This window comes from Schistocerca cancellata, chromosome 2 (genome assembly GCF_023864275.1).
Source record: "Schistocerca cancellata isolate TAMUIC-IGC-003103 chromosome 2, iqSchCanc2.1, whole genome shotgun sequence".
Lineage (NCBI taxonomy): Eukaryota > Metazoa > Arthropoda > Insecta > Orthoptera > Acrididae > Schistocerca > Schistocerca cancellata.
The window spans coordinates 728,340,614-728,353,121 of NC_064627.1; the positions used below are offsets into that span (position 1 = coordinate 728,340,614).

Below are 12,508 nucleotides of genomic sequence, written 5' to 3' on the forward strand. Positions count from 1 at the left end.
ACAGTTTTAGAATGTTATGTAGAAGGGAAAAGGAAGCGAGGAAGGAAGAGATTCCAGATACTGGATGACATGATGGACGGTACAACATACAGCAGCCTTAAGAAGGAAGCAATGGATCGCAGAAAATGGAGAGCCAAAGGACCTGCTAATATAGCAGATAACTGATGATGATGATGATCATTCGCCTAAAGTTGGCAGCGGCCGCTCTAGGGCCCCGTCGTGGGTTTTGCCACTCACGAAGAGTCGGCCCGCGAAGCGAAACAGTGGAGTTCAGCCCCATGACTGACTTGTTGTCGCCATCAGTCAATGTTTATCTGTAGAGATGTGCACAGAGTCCGCAAAGAGTGCAGGTGCAGTCATGGTAACGCTAATGTCCGAGTCTGCTACGTGAAAGGAGCGAACCTGATTTTCACTCAGTTATGGACAGCCTGTGTTTCCTCATGCCCGGCGTCAGTCGTGATTTACGTGACTTTTTGGTAGAGCTGAATCATTTGTTGGACGTTGAACATACTTGGTCATTTTGGGACGAGCCTGGTACATTCTGCAGTATGTTGACTACTGATAAGAGGTCGTTTCTCGTAACTGTTGACTCAAATTTCTGCGAGTATCGTTTGGCAGAGAGCTGTTTTCAAAAGGTGAGCATCACCTGAACTCAACGCACGAGCTGTTTACTTCAAAATTAGCTGTTTGCCTGGGTCACTATCTCTGCGTGTTGTTGTTCAAAGGATTACCTTGACCACCATTTTTATATTTTATTGTGGTTTTAATTATCAGTTTCTGATGGTCATTTAGCTCTATGCTTAATTTCTACGTCACTGAAAATAAGTCTTACCACGAACTGTAAGTTCTGCGGCTCAGATTTCATGTTTACCTCTTCGAGAACTGCTTTGCACTATCAGAACTTCATAAGTGTTCGTCATTAGTATCTAACCTGTTTGCTATAAATCATTTGTTTGCTGTGGTGCAGCAAAAGAATTACTGAGTTTGCTGTTAAGTTTAACTCTTTTAGGTCTACCAGAAGAAGGCTGCTGTAACCGTGGCCGAAACGTTGGTTCTTCTGCAGCAGTAGATTTATACAACATGACGCTGTACCATACCCAAAAAACTTTTGTGTCGAAGTTTAGCTCAGTTAAATTCATGAATCCGGCCGGAGTGGCCGAGCGGTTCTGGGCGCTACAGTCTGGAACCGCGCGACCGCTACGGTCGCAGGTTAGAATCCTGCCTCGGGCGTGTGTTGTCCTTAGGTTAGTTAGGTTTAAGTAGTTCTAAGTTCTAGGGGATTGATGACCTCAGATGTTAAGTCCAATAGTGCTCAGAGCCATTTTGAAATTCATGAAGTTGAAGCTTTCAGTAGATCAGCGTTATTTAAATGTTCTTAAAGAGTTCATTACCTACGAATGAGATCACAAGTCTTAAATCCTACTTGTTGGTTTTTTTTCATGTTCCTCCTTTTAGAGATTTTTACTATCTAGGGCTAAGCTTAAATGTTTCATTATTTAAGCTCTTGTTGCTCAGTTAAAAAAAGGAGTCCCTAGAATTTCACAACATATGTTATTTGTGGCCTTTTACAGTGTACCTTCTCTCTATTTTAGTTGCGACTGAACTGTCCAAGAGACCAAACTGAGAATCGGTTCCCTGTGAGTTGGAACTGCATCATTATAAAATTAGATTTGAATTGTTCTTCCTGTCATGAAATGCTAAATTTGCTAATGAGACGTTGCCTTCATTGTTCATTGAGTTACTTGTGCAAGGTATATTAAATATTCTCAAGGGTCAATAAAGAGAAAGTTCAGTTTTGTTAAATATTCTTGTTGTCTAGACGCTTACTGCTGATCCTAAATCCTCGCTCCTCTTCAGATGATAGCGGAGCGTGGTTTCAGTCCACAGATCTCTGAGTTATGGGTCTACTTTCCTTACTATACTCCACGTGATTGTGTTTTTAATAGTGCCCCAGTGAGGTGTCGGAAAGCTTCAGATCTGGTCCTAACAGTGGAGCTTCACTCTTCCCATGTAATGAAGCGATCTTATATTGCTGAGGTGCAGAGGGTTGCACACTTTTATCGCCTGCCAACTGGACAGCCCAACCCACTATGCTATGTAGAAAATACTGCAGTCTCGTGTAAGTGTGGGGAACGGCTGGCGGAACATACCAGCCCAGGCACCGCGAAATCGAGGAAACATTCATCCCTTCGATCAGAGAAACCGCCGCCCCTTCTGAAGGACCGTGCCGAAACGCATCGCGGCGCTCGTCTGTTCAATGGTTTGCAGGCGAACGGTTCCCCAGGCGCTGACCTTGGTTCCAGCCGTGTCCTAAGTGCACCCCGTGGCCACACGGAGAATTATTAAAATTAGCAGCACGTAATCTCAGCAATCTTCACACATGCCCGCCGCGCGGTTAGAGGCGGCCCCTCCCACCGGAGGTTCGACTCCTCCCTCGGGCATGGGTGTGTGTGCTGTCTTTAGCGTAAGTCAGTTCAAGTAGTGTGTAAGTCTAGGGACTGATGACCTTCGCAATTTGGTCTCTTGGAAATTCACACACATTTGAACATTTCACATATGCTCCTTGAGAATTGTGCCGTACATTACGTAAGAACAAGATCTGCCTGTCATACTACTGATTCAATACATTTGCATAACTAGAATGAAGTGAGGGGCTGGCTACAGATGCCTGGTATCCTGTTTGCCTGAGAACATAAATTACCAGAAAAATTCGAAAGCAGTCTTTCTGAAGCAAGATAATCCTACACCTCTTACACACGGCGGGCTGGACACAACATATCTTCCATTGAGAATTTGTGTCGAACTACACTATAATACAAAAGTTATACACCATAACAAAAGCAATAACTCTTATTGATAAGTATTCGTTCTTTTTACAGAAATATTAGCTGTGATCATACGTAATAAGGTATATACACTACTGGCCATTAAAACTGCTACACAAAGAAGAAATGCAGACGATAAACGGGTATTCATTAGACAAATATATTATACTAAAACTGACATCTGATTACGTTTTCACGCAATTTGGGTACATAGACCCTGAGAAATCAGTACCCAGAACAACCAACTCTGGCCGTAATAACGCCCTTCATACGCCTGGGCATTGAGTCAAACAGAGCTTGGATGGTGTGTACAGGTACAGCTGCCCATGCAGCTTCAGCACGATACCACAGTTCATCAAGAGTAGTGACTGGCGTATTGTGACGGGCCAGTTGCTCGGCCACCATTGACCAGACGTTTTCAGTTGGTGAGAGATGGTTCAAATAGATCTGAGCACTATGGGACCTAACATCTATGGTCATCAGTCCCCTAGAACTTAGAACTACTTAAACCTAACTAACTAAGGACAGCACACAACACCCAGTCATCACGAGGCAGAGAAAGTTGGTGAGAGATCTCGACAATGTGCTGGCCATGGCAGCAGTCGAACATTTTCTGTATCCAGAAAGGCCCGTACAGGACCTGCAGCATGCGGTCGTGCATTATCCTGCTGAAATGTAGGGTTTCGCAGGGATCAAATGAAGGGTAGAGCCACAGGTCGTAGCACATCTGAAATGTAACGTCCACTGCTCAAAGTTCCGTCAATGCGAACAAGAGGTGAGCGAGACGTGTAACCAATGGCACCCAATACCATCACGCCGGGTGATACGCCAGTATGGCGATGACAAATACACGCTTCCAATGTGCGTTCACCGCGATGTCGCCAAACACGGATGAGACCATCACGATGCTGTAAACAGAACCTGGATTCATCCGAAAATATGACGTTTTGCCATTCGTGCACCCAGGTTCGTCGTTGAGTACACCATCGCAGGCGCTCCTGTCTGTGATGCAGCGTCAAGGGTAACCGCAGCCACGGTCTCCGAGCTGATAGTCCATGCTGCTGCAAACGTCGTCGAACTGTTCGTCCAGATGGTTGTCGTCTTGCAAACGACCCCATCTGTTGACACAGGGATCGAGACGTGGCTACTCTGGTCCGTTACAGCCATGCGGCTAAAATGCCTGTCATCTCGACTGCTAGTGATACGAGGCCTTTGGGATCCAGCATATGCCCGCATCTCGTGGTCGTGCGGTAGCGTTCTCGCTTCCCACGCCCGGGTTCCCAGGTTCGATTCCCGGCGGGGTCAGGGATTTTCTCTGCCTCGTGATGGCTGGGTGTTGTGTGCTGTCCTTAGGTTAGTTAGGTTTAAGTAGTTCTAAGTTCTAGGGGACTGATGACCATAGATGTTAAGTCCCATAGTGCTCAGAGCCATTTGAACTATTTTTTTGGGATCCAGCGCGACGTTCCGTATTACCCTCCTGAACCCACCGATTCCATATTCCGCTAACAGTCATTGGATCTCGACCAAAGCGAGCAGCAATGTCGCGATACGATAAACCGCAATCGCGATAGGCTACAATCCGACCTTTAACAAAGTCGGAAACGTGATGGTACGGATTTCTCCTCCTTACACGAGGCATCACAATAACGTTTCACCAGGCAACGCCGGTCAACTGCCGTTTTTGTATGAGAAATCGGTTGGAAAATTTCCTCATGTCAGCACGTTGTAGGTGTCGCCACCGGCGCCAACCTTGTGTGAATGCTCTGAAAAGCTAATCATTTGCATATTACAGCATCTTCTTCCTGTCGGTTAAATTTCGCGTCTGTAGCACGTCATCTTCGTGGTGTAGCAATTTTAATGGCCAGTAGTGCACGTGTTGCGTTTCGGGGTTGGACCCTGCATATTTGTATATCGAAGTCTGTGCTCTGCTGCCCTAGTATTACGTAAATGGAAGATTCCCGGCTGCAGCGTGAAGGTGTGCAAGTAAGACATCAATTCCGACACACAGTTTTAAGTTGTGCACATTTATGCAGTGCTTGTTATTGAACGAGTCAGTCCCCGTAGCTGGGTGGTTAGCGTAGATTGCTACAGTGCGGAAAACCCGGGTTCGATTCCTAGTATTTTTGCGTGATGGGGGGAGGGGTATGAGGTGCACTCAGCTTCGTGATCCCAATTGAGCTGCTACTTGACAAGTAGTACCGGCTCCACGGTCTGGAAAGTAGGCGAAACGGCCGGGAGGGCGGTGTGCTGATCACATGCCCCTGAATATCGCATCCACATGACGCGACGAGGCAGAGGATGACACGGCGACCGGTCGACATCCCTTGGTCTTACGTGGCATGGAAGAGAAGCTAGTTCCTATTAAACGAGGTAGTACTGTAGTCAGGACATTAGTCTTATGTTGGTAAGGATCGCCCAAATTCATGTTTTTCATGTTGTTGCCTCTAATCAGATCACGTCCTCTGTCTTTGACAGACTGAGCAAGAGTTTCATCCCTAATAACGCTGAAATCGGCAGGGCGATAATCTATCACCACCCTCCCTCAATGATCACCTATGTTTAAAGGCTGATTAATTTTAAATAAAATACTTAATTAAGTTCTGACATTGGACTTTTCAACTGAAATTAGTTCTGAAATCGTAACTTCCAATAAAACAGAAGTAGTGAAGATTCTGTAAAGGAAGTGGTGGCGGAAATACGTCTGCGCTCAGTGCAATGCTCACCGCACTGTAGAGATCGACGGCTTTTGTGCGAGGTTTGTGAAATTAATTAATGACCTCTGAAGACTCGCTTGCAGTCCTATCGAACTCCAGATTTCTCCATACCAGAGTAAATTTCTGAAATATTAAACAAAGTGGTTATAAATAATAAAGAGGCGCAAAAAATCTAGTTAAGCCTCACAATGTCTTTTGAGAGATTTTTATTAATCAATCTTCCGTAATGAAAGTCAGTAACTTATACAATGAGCAATGGCATCAATAACGCAAAATCCAATTACACTTACATCTCCAGCACAGCTCTAGACCAAAAGGTAATGACATTACGTGCTTCTCCTTGATAAAGAATAGAAACAATACAACGTAGCATGGGGATCAAACTTACGGAGTGCAACAGACTGCTACCGTAAAAACAGTGTTACTCTGGTCAATAAATTGGGACACTACGAATAAATATACAGGGTGTTACAAAAAGGTACGGCCAAACTTTCAGGAATCATTCCTCACACACAAACAAAGAAAATATGTTATGTGGACATGTGTCCGGAAACGCTTACTTTCCATGTTAGAGCTCATTTTATTACTTCTCTTCAAATGACAATAATCATGGAATGGAAACACACAGCAACAGAACGTACCAGCGTGACTTCAAACACTTTGTTACAGGAAATATTCAAAATGTCCTCCCTTAGCGAGGATACATACATCCACCCTCCGTCGCATGCAATCCCTGATGCGCTGATGCAGCCCTGGAGAATGGCGTATTGTATCACAGCCGTCCACAATACGAGCACGAAGAGTCTCTACATTTGCTACCGGGGTTGCGTAGACAAGAGCTTTCAAATGCCCCCATAAATGAAAGTCAAGAGGGTTGAGGTCAGGAGAGCGTGGAGGCCATGGAGTTGGTCCGCCTCTACAAATCCACCGGTCACCGAATCTGTTGTTGAGAAGCGTACGAACACTTCGACTGCAATGTGCAGGAGCTCCATCGTGCATAAACCACATGTTGTGTCGTACTTGTAAAGGCACATGTTCTAACAGCACAGGTGGAGTATCCCGTATGAAATAATGGTGGTGAATTGAGGAAGTACAGTACATACTGACGAAACTAAAATGAGCTCTAACATGGAAATTAAGCATTTCCGGACACATGTCTACATAACATCTTTTTTTTATTTGTGTGTGAGGAATGTTTCCTGAAAGATTGGCCACACCTTTTTGTAACGCCCTGTATCTGATTTGCATGCGTAAGTGAAACATACCGTAATAAAAGGTATATTACACCCCGCCTTTCCCAAACCCCTTTCCCCCTTCCGCCCCTCCCCGCCCAACGCCTTCGTTGTAATTCTGTACTTTAAACTCCTAAACACAAACCTGTTTATATTTAAACATTTCACGCTTTCTCGATGACGATACGTTAAGTTTGCTACAAATGAAACGTCAAACGATTCATTCAGCTGCGTTGGTTCCTCGTCGGACTGGACTATACGTAATGGCTTTTCCGCGCCGCTATCGGAAGGGACATGAACCTCTGGTGAACGTAACCAGGTCGACGAATGTTTCGGGCATCGCCCATCCAGCGCGTCTCCACGTGTGCCGGGATTTGTGTTGCCGGGCGACGTAAATCACGGCGTGAAATAAACAGAAACATTCGTTACATGACAGATTCAATTTATGGTTTGATTTTATTTCTCAGCTCGGCGGCTTTTATAGCGGCCGTCTTTCCATCGCAGGCCGAGAGGGAAGCGGAGAGTTTGTTTTGTTCATTTATCTCTTCTGAAAGCGATTCTGATCGAAATGTACCATGAGCGGAAGTCTTATTGCTGACAAGATATATTGGTGACAATTTTTCTTCTGATAGCTTGCGAAACAAGCTGAAATGCAAACACGAGCTGGATGCGCAACCGTAACTGTAAATAGGAAATTTCTGCCTCAAGGGAGCGCTGCTACGTCAAGAAAGAAAAATATACTTTGTCGCAGGTGCCTTGTACAAATACTTGCTAAGCTTATAAAAATATTCGTTCGTATACCCTTCCTTTTTTTACTAGCATGTTACATAGAACGGTTTTAAAATTCAGATATCTGCGCTTGTATCTCTCTTCACGTTACGAGATGTGTTCCAGCAAACGATTTCAGACTGATGTGCATGTATGGATTCATTGTTTCTAGAAAGAAGTAATTGGATTCTAAACTGTTTCGATAATTCATCAATATTATAGCAATACCTACTTACAATTTTTCACTATCCCTGAATCCGATTTAACTTTATCAAGCTATTTAAAAACTATCCTTCTTATTTATATAACTGATCTTGGTATTGTATGTGGAGCAGCTTTGATAGTTTCTGGCAAGAAGAAATTCGAGTCTGAATTACTTAGACAGCCGACCACAGTTAAAAAAAAATGGTTCAAATGGCTCTGAGCACTATGGGACTTAACTTCTGAGGTCATCAGTCCCCTAGAACTTAGAACTACTTAAACCTAACTAACCTAAGGATATCACACACATCCATGCCCGTGGCAGGATTCGAACCTGCGACCGTAGCGCCTAGAACCGCTCGGCCACTTCGTGATCACAGTTACACAAAGTACTGGCAGCTTGAAGTTTTCTAATTTCTGTCATTTGCGAAGTGAGACGTTCACAAACATCAAGTATAGTGCACATATTTGAACTCAGATGATATTAAATAGAGACTGCAGGGTGCGGGTGAAGCAAATGCACTAGGCGCAAAGTAAGTGTGTTTTGTACGAAGTGTCTGCCGTCAATGCGGATAGTTACATTTCTTTTCTGCGAAGGAGTTGTAGGTACCATTCGCGATGCACTGAGAATAGCTTCGTCATTCTATCAAAAAAGGATGTTAGAAATAAGCAGTAACAGTTATTCACCCATCAGTTCGAGGTCTAATGAACCACCTACAAAATCGAAAAATAATTTTAAAAATAAAACCATTCAAAGAAAATTCTGTTTCCTTCTAAAATTTAGCTAGACGCTAACGTTGATGATACGGAGGGGTATACTAGTTACCTGACAGCTCTCTCATTGGGAACCACTGTTCTAAAAAATTGGTTCAAATGGCTCTGAGCACTATGGGACTTAACATCTGAGGTCATCAGTCCCCTAGAACTTAGAGCTACTTAAACCTAATTAACCTAAGGACATCACACACATCCATGCCCGAGGCAGGATTCGAACCTGCGACCGTAGCGGTCGCGCGGTTCCAGACTGAAGCGCCTAGAACCGCTCGGCCGCACCGGCCGGCGAACCACTGTTCTAGGGCTAACACAGTGTGCGCATGGTGACGGCTACGTTTCACCTCCTGTTCCAGTTTCTATAGGATTAAGATCGATTGGACAGTCAGCTGCGATATAACTGAACGTTCGTCGAATCAGGAACGTTACGGTGAAGCCCTGTGAAAATTACTGTTGTCTTATTGGAACAGGTACGTGTCCACAGCATACTTGTCTTGTAGAAGAAACTTTTACTTTTGGCTGCAGAGAATACTGTATTAAAAATCTTGGTTCAAGTTCACATGTTCACAGTAACCTGAATGAGTAACCTACATTCATAGTAAAGCGAACATCCCCAAAACATGTCATAGCCATCTCTGTGCTGAACAACACCACCACACAGTGCAGAGTGAATGCCTCACTGGATCGTCAGTGCACTTGACACCTTGTATCACTTTAAGGTACACAGTGACCCAACTCGTCGGACCACACTGAACGGCTCCAGTCAGCCCATTTGATGATGTGGAGCTCTAAGTGTCACAGTGGGCAACGGATTTATACGAAATAACCGGGTTCAAACGCCATTTGCAGCTAGTTCCCTTTAGAACAGTGGGTCAGGAACTGATTGATAAGGGACCTGCTTTCACCGACAACAGAAATTCTGTCGGGTTTGAAATCTATTGTCAATTGACAAGGAGTGACACTTATCTCCAGTCGCTATCGGTTAGTATGTTTTTACGTCCATTCATCTCACTCCATGTTACACTTCTGTGAGTGGTACACGATTCCTTGTACAGCAGGTCTTCAATAATTAATGCAACAAGTTTTCTTATGCAAGCAGATTCGTTTTATTCTAGATTGCAATACACCACATTATTCCCCACTCTTTTGGCTACAAAACTCTGTTTTTCAACATAATCTGCGATCAATGTGACAGATTCCTGCCAACTTACTGGAGGAACTGTGTGTCCTCTTGCTATACTAATCGATGTTGGAGACGTCGTCTTGTTGCATCAATAACCTCACCATCACCACGTACTGCTTTCCGCAGAGTGCATCCTTTCTTTGGGCCAAACAGATGGAAGCCCCTGTTAGGCAGCGAGAAACCCAGCAGGAACACACCTTTGAGTACCCCACTCAATACTGGGAGCACTACAGATGACTGTAATTCTAATAATGAATTAAAACGATCTCAACTGTGTTATTACAGGTTTAACGTGCTGGTCGTCACTTGTAGCATTATAAATTAGTGATAATACAGCCGATGTGGTTTTCATTAGTCACTGAGACTCACTAAAGGTGCTTTTCAATGTCTAGCTTCGCCCGCCCGGTTAGCCGTGCAGTCTAACGCAGTGGGGTGGGGGGGGGGGGGGGGGGCACTGGGAGCCGAACCGCACAGTAAACCTGGTTTCGGTGTGGGGTGGCGGAGGGGTGAGTGAAATGGTGTAGGCTGTTGTGGGGATGTGAACCACTGAGGGCTACGGCGGGGATGGAGCCTGTCCGTCGTTTGTAGGTCCCCAGTTCAATACAATACAATACAATACAATGTCTAGCTTATTTCATGAGCTACCTGCAACTCAGAGAAGGCATTTTCATGACACATTAAAATGTATGTGATGTATGTATTTCAGTTGCACTATCATATATGCATGGTATGAAGTTCAAAGTATGTCTGTAGGTGGTGGACTACGAGAGGAACAATATTCGTTTCACAAGGTGTAACCTCCTTCATATAGTGTTGCAAGTTAATACTAGTATTTGAAAAAGAATGCAACTGTGGGTATTTCAGCAGTCACTATTACGGTCTTATGAAATAGTGACAATAGTAACTGTGGTATCCCATATCGATACCACCTCACGGGCTTTGTTATGTTGGTACTGGAATTGCAACTTTCCGTTCGATGTCGATAGCAACTGCATAGGATCGCATGGTCCCAGTCATGTGCTTCCGTTATGCCACACCTCCAGCAGTTCTGCACTCCGAGCGCCCTGTGCCGCCGCAATAAGGGACGGCCGGTGGCAGCCATTCACTCACTTGCACTTGGAGCCTCTTCGCTACGACCCCTTCATGCGTGCTTGATCCTTGTTGACATCTCAATAGCTGGCGTCTGTTTCTTGTTGCATCATTTGTAATAATTCTTCGTACGTTTAGAAAAATACAAAAAAATTAAATGTTCTGTTTGATGAGTTACTTGTGCACTAATCATTTCTGCTCCTGTCCAACTTTTCTATGACAGGCCATACACAACATTAACTATATTTTAAAAATAGCTTAGTTTTGTGACCAGAACACACTATAACCCTCTTCTTTTTACCTCTCAGAAAATCTCATTTTACCCCTCAGGGGGTAATTACTTTCAGGTTGGGAATCACTGCTCTGCCATATCTAATCAAAAATGAGTGGCTTCAGTTACGTCTGGTATACCTGAACAAATTTTTGTACCCTTTTTCTCGCGGAACTGGGGCCTTTATCATGGTGATACTTGGTGTTATGTTTCCTGGGAAGGAGGGAGGGGGGGGGGGGGGTGAGTTTCAAGCTCTAATAGAAGTCGATGAAGCTCCAACGGTTACAGGTGTGGGAAGCTGGCTAAAGCCTAAGTAATCTGAAATTTTTATAAAGGACCTAACCGTGTTCAGAAGGGACAGATTAAATACAGCTGGACTGTTTACTGCTGTCAGTTGTGAAATTTAAGTAGATAGAAAACATCTACTGTGTGGGTAGAGTTTACATTTGACAACCGGAATAGAGTGATAACCACGCACTTTAGTCCCTTTAATCTACAAACCAACCAAACAACCTGAAAAAATTAACAATTGGTGCCTATTGCGGACCCCCCCCCCCCCCTCCCATCCAAACTCAGATGATACAATTGCAGAGCATTTCAAAGAAAACTGGGATCTAATTTTAAATAGGTATCCCAATCACACTTGGTGGTGACTTCAGTCGAACCTCAATATTATAGTAGTCCAATCCTAGACTCCTATAATCATCAGGAAACAGTCGAGCAGGATGTTGTGGAGAGCTCCTGGTTACGGTAGGAAGCACTATGAAGACATGATTGACCGGCTGTTCTTACCTAGTTGCTACTGTAGACTACACTGGTCTAGCAAAGAGTCATAGCAACTGAAGAGATTTTGTGTTCCATTTTCCGGGAATCGTTTTTCGGCGGAAGTAGGACGCAACTCTTAGCGGTACGGAAATACGCGGCCTCCTTTGGACGCAGGCGCGCGGCGGCGACGCGTGTAGCCGGCGCGTTCCAGGCCACGCCAGCATATTTGCAGCTCAGCAGTGCAGGCCAGCGAGCGCGCGTGGGGCCAGCTTTGACTGGCGCTGCCTACAAAGCAGGGCAGGTAATGAGGCGTGCCGGCTGCGGCCGTGGCCGCCCTCCTGCTACCTGCGCAAAAGCCACGCCCGCCAGCGGCGGCGGCCGCCACGGCGCGACAACTTTGCTAATTTCGTCCCGCCGCCACACTGTCACTCTCGGAATATTTCTGACAGCATGCGCGACGATTTCATCTCCTTTCATATCCCGTAAACAGGTGCCGTTTGGGGAACCTCGCATTCTCACAATAGCCTAAGCGCTCAACGTTGGTATGTTATCAGAATTATAGCTCAGCGTGTACTATTTTTTCATGTTTCAGTTTCCAAACTTTTCAGCGAGCTTTCGGGGAATAAGGTAGGACGAAACCGAGAGTCACGAAAATGGGCAGGATTTTTTTCCCAGGTCACACAAGCGGT

General features: G+C 44.9%; 1 protein-coding gene across 1 annotated transcript in view; it reads left to right on the forward strand.

Moving 5' to 3' along the window:
* The first annotated feature begins 4,772 nt into the window (after positions 1-4,772).
* The window catches only part of LOC126158122 (uncharacterized), a 61,810-nt gene continuing 54,074 nt past the window's right edge, over positions 4,773-12,508 (forward strand). Inside the window, exons 1-2 of the mRNA XM_049916422.1 lie at positions 4,773-4,808; positions 11,994-12,243. Of these exons, the coding sequence (XP_049772379.1) occupies positions 4,773-4,808; positions 11,994-12,243 (286 nt within the window). The remainder of the gene's footprint in view (positions 4,809-11,993; positions 12,244-12,508) is intronic.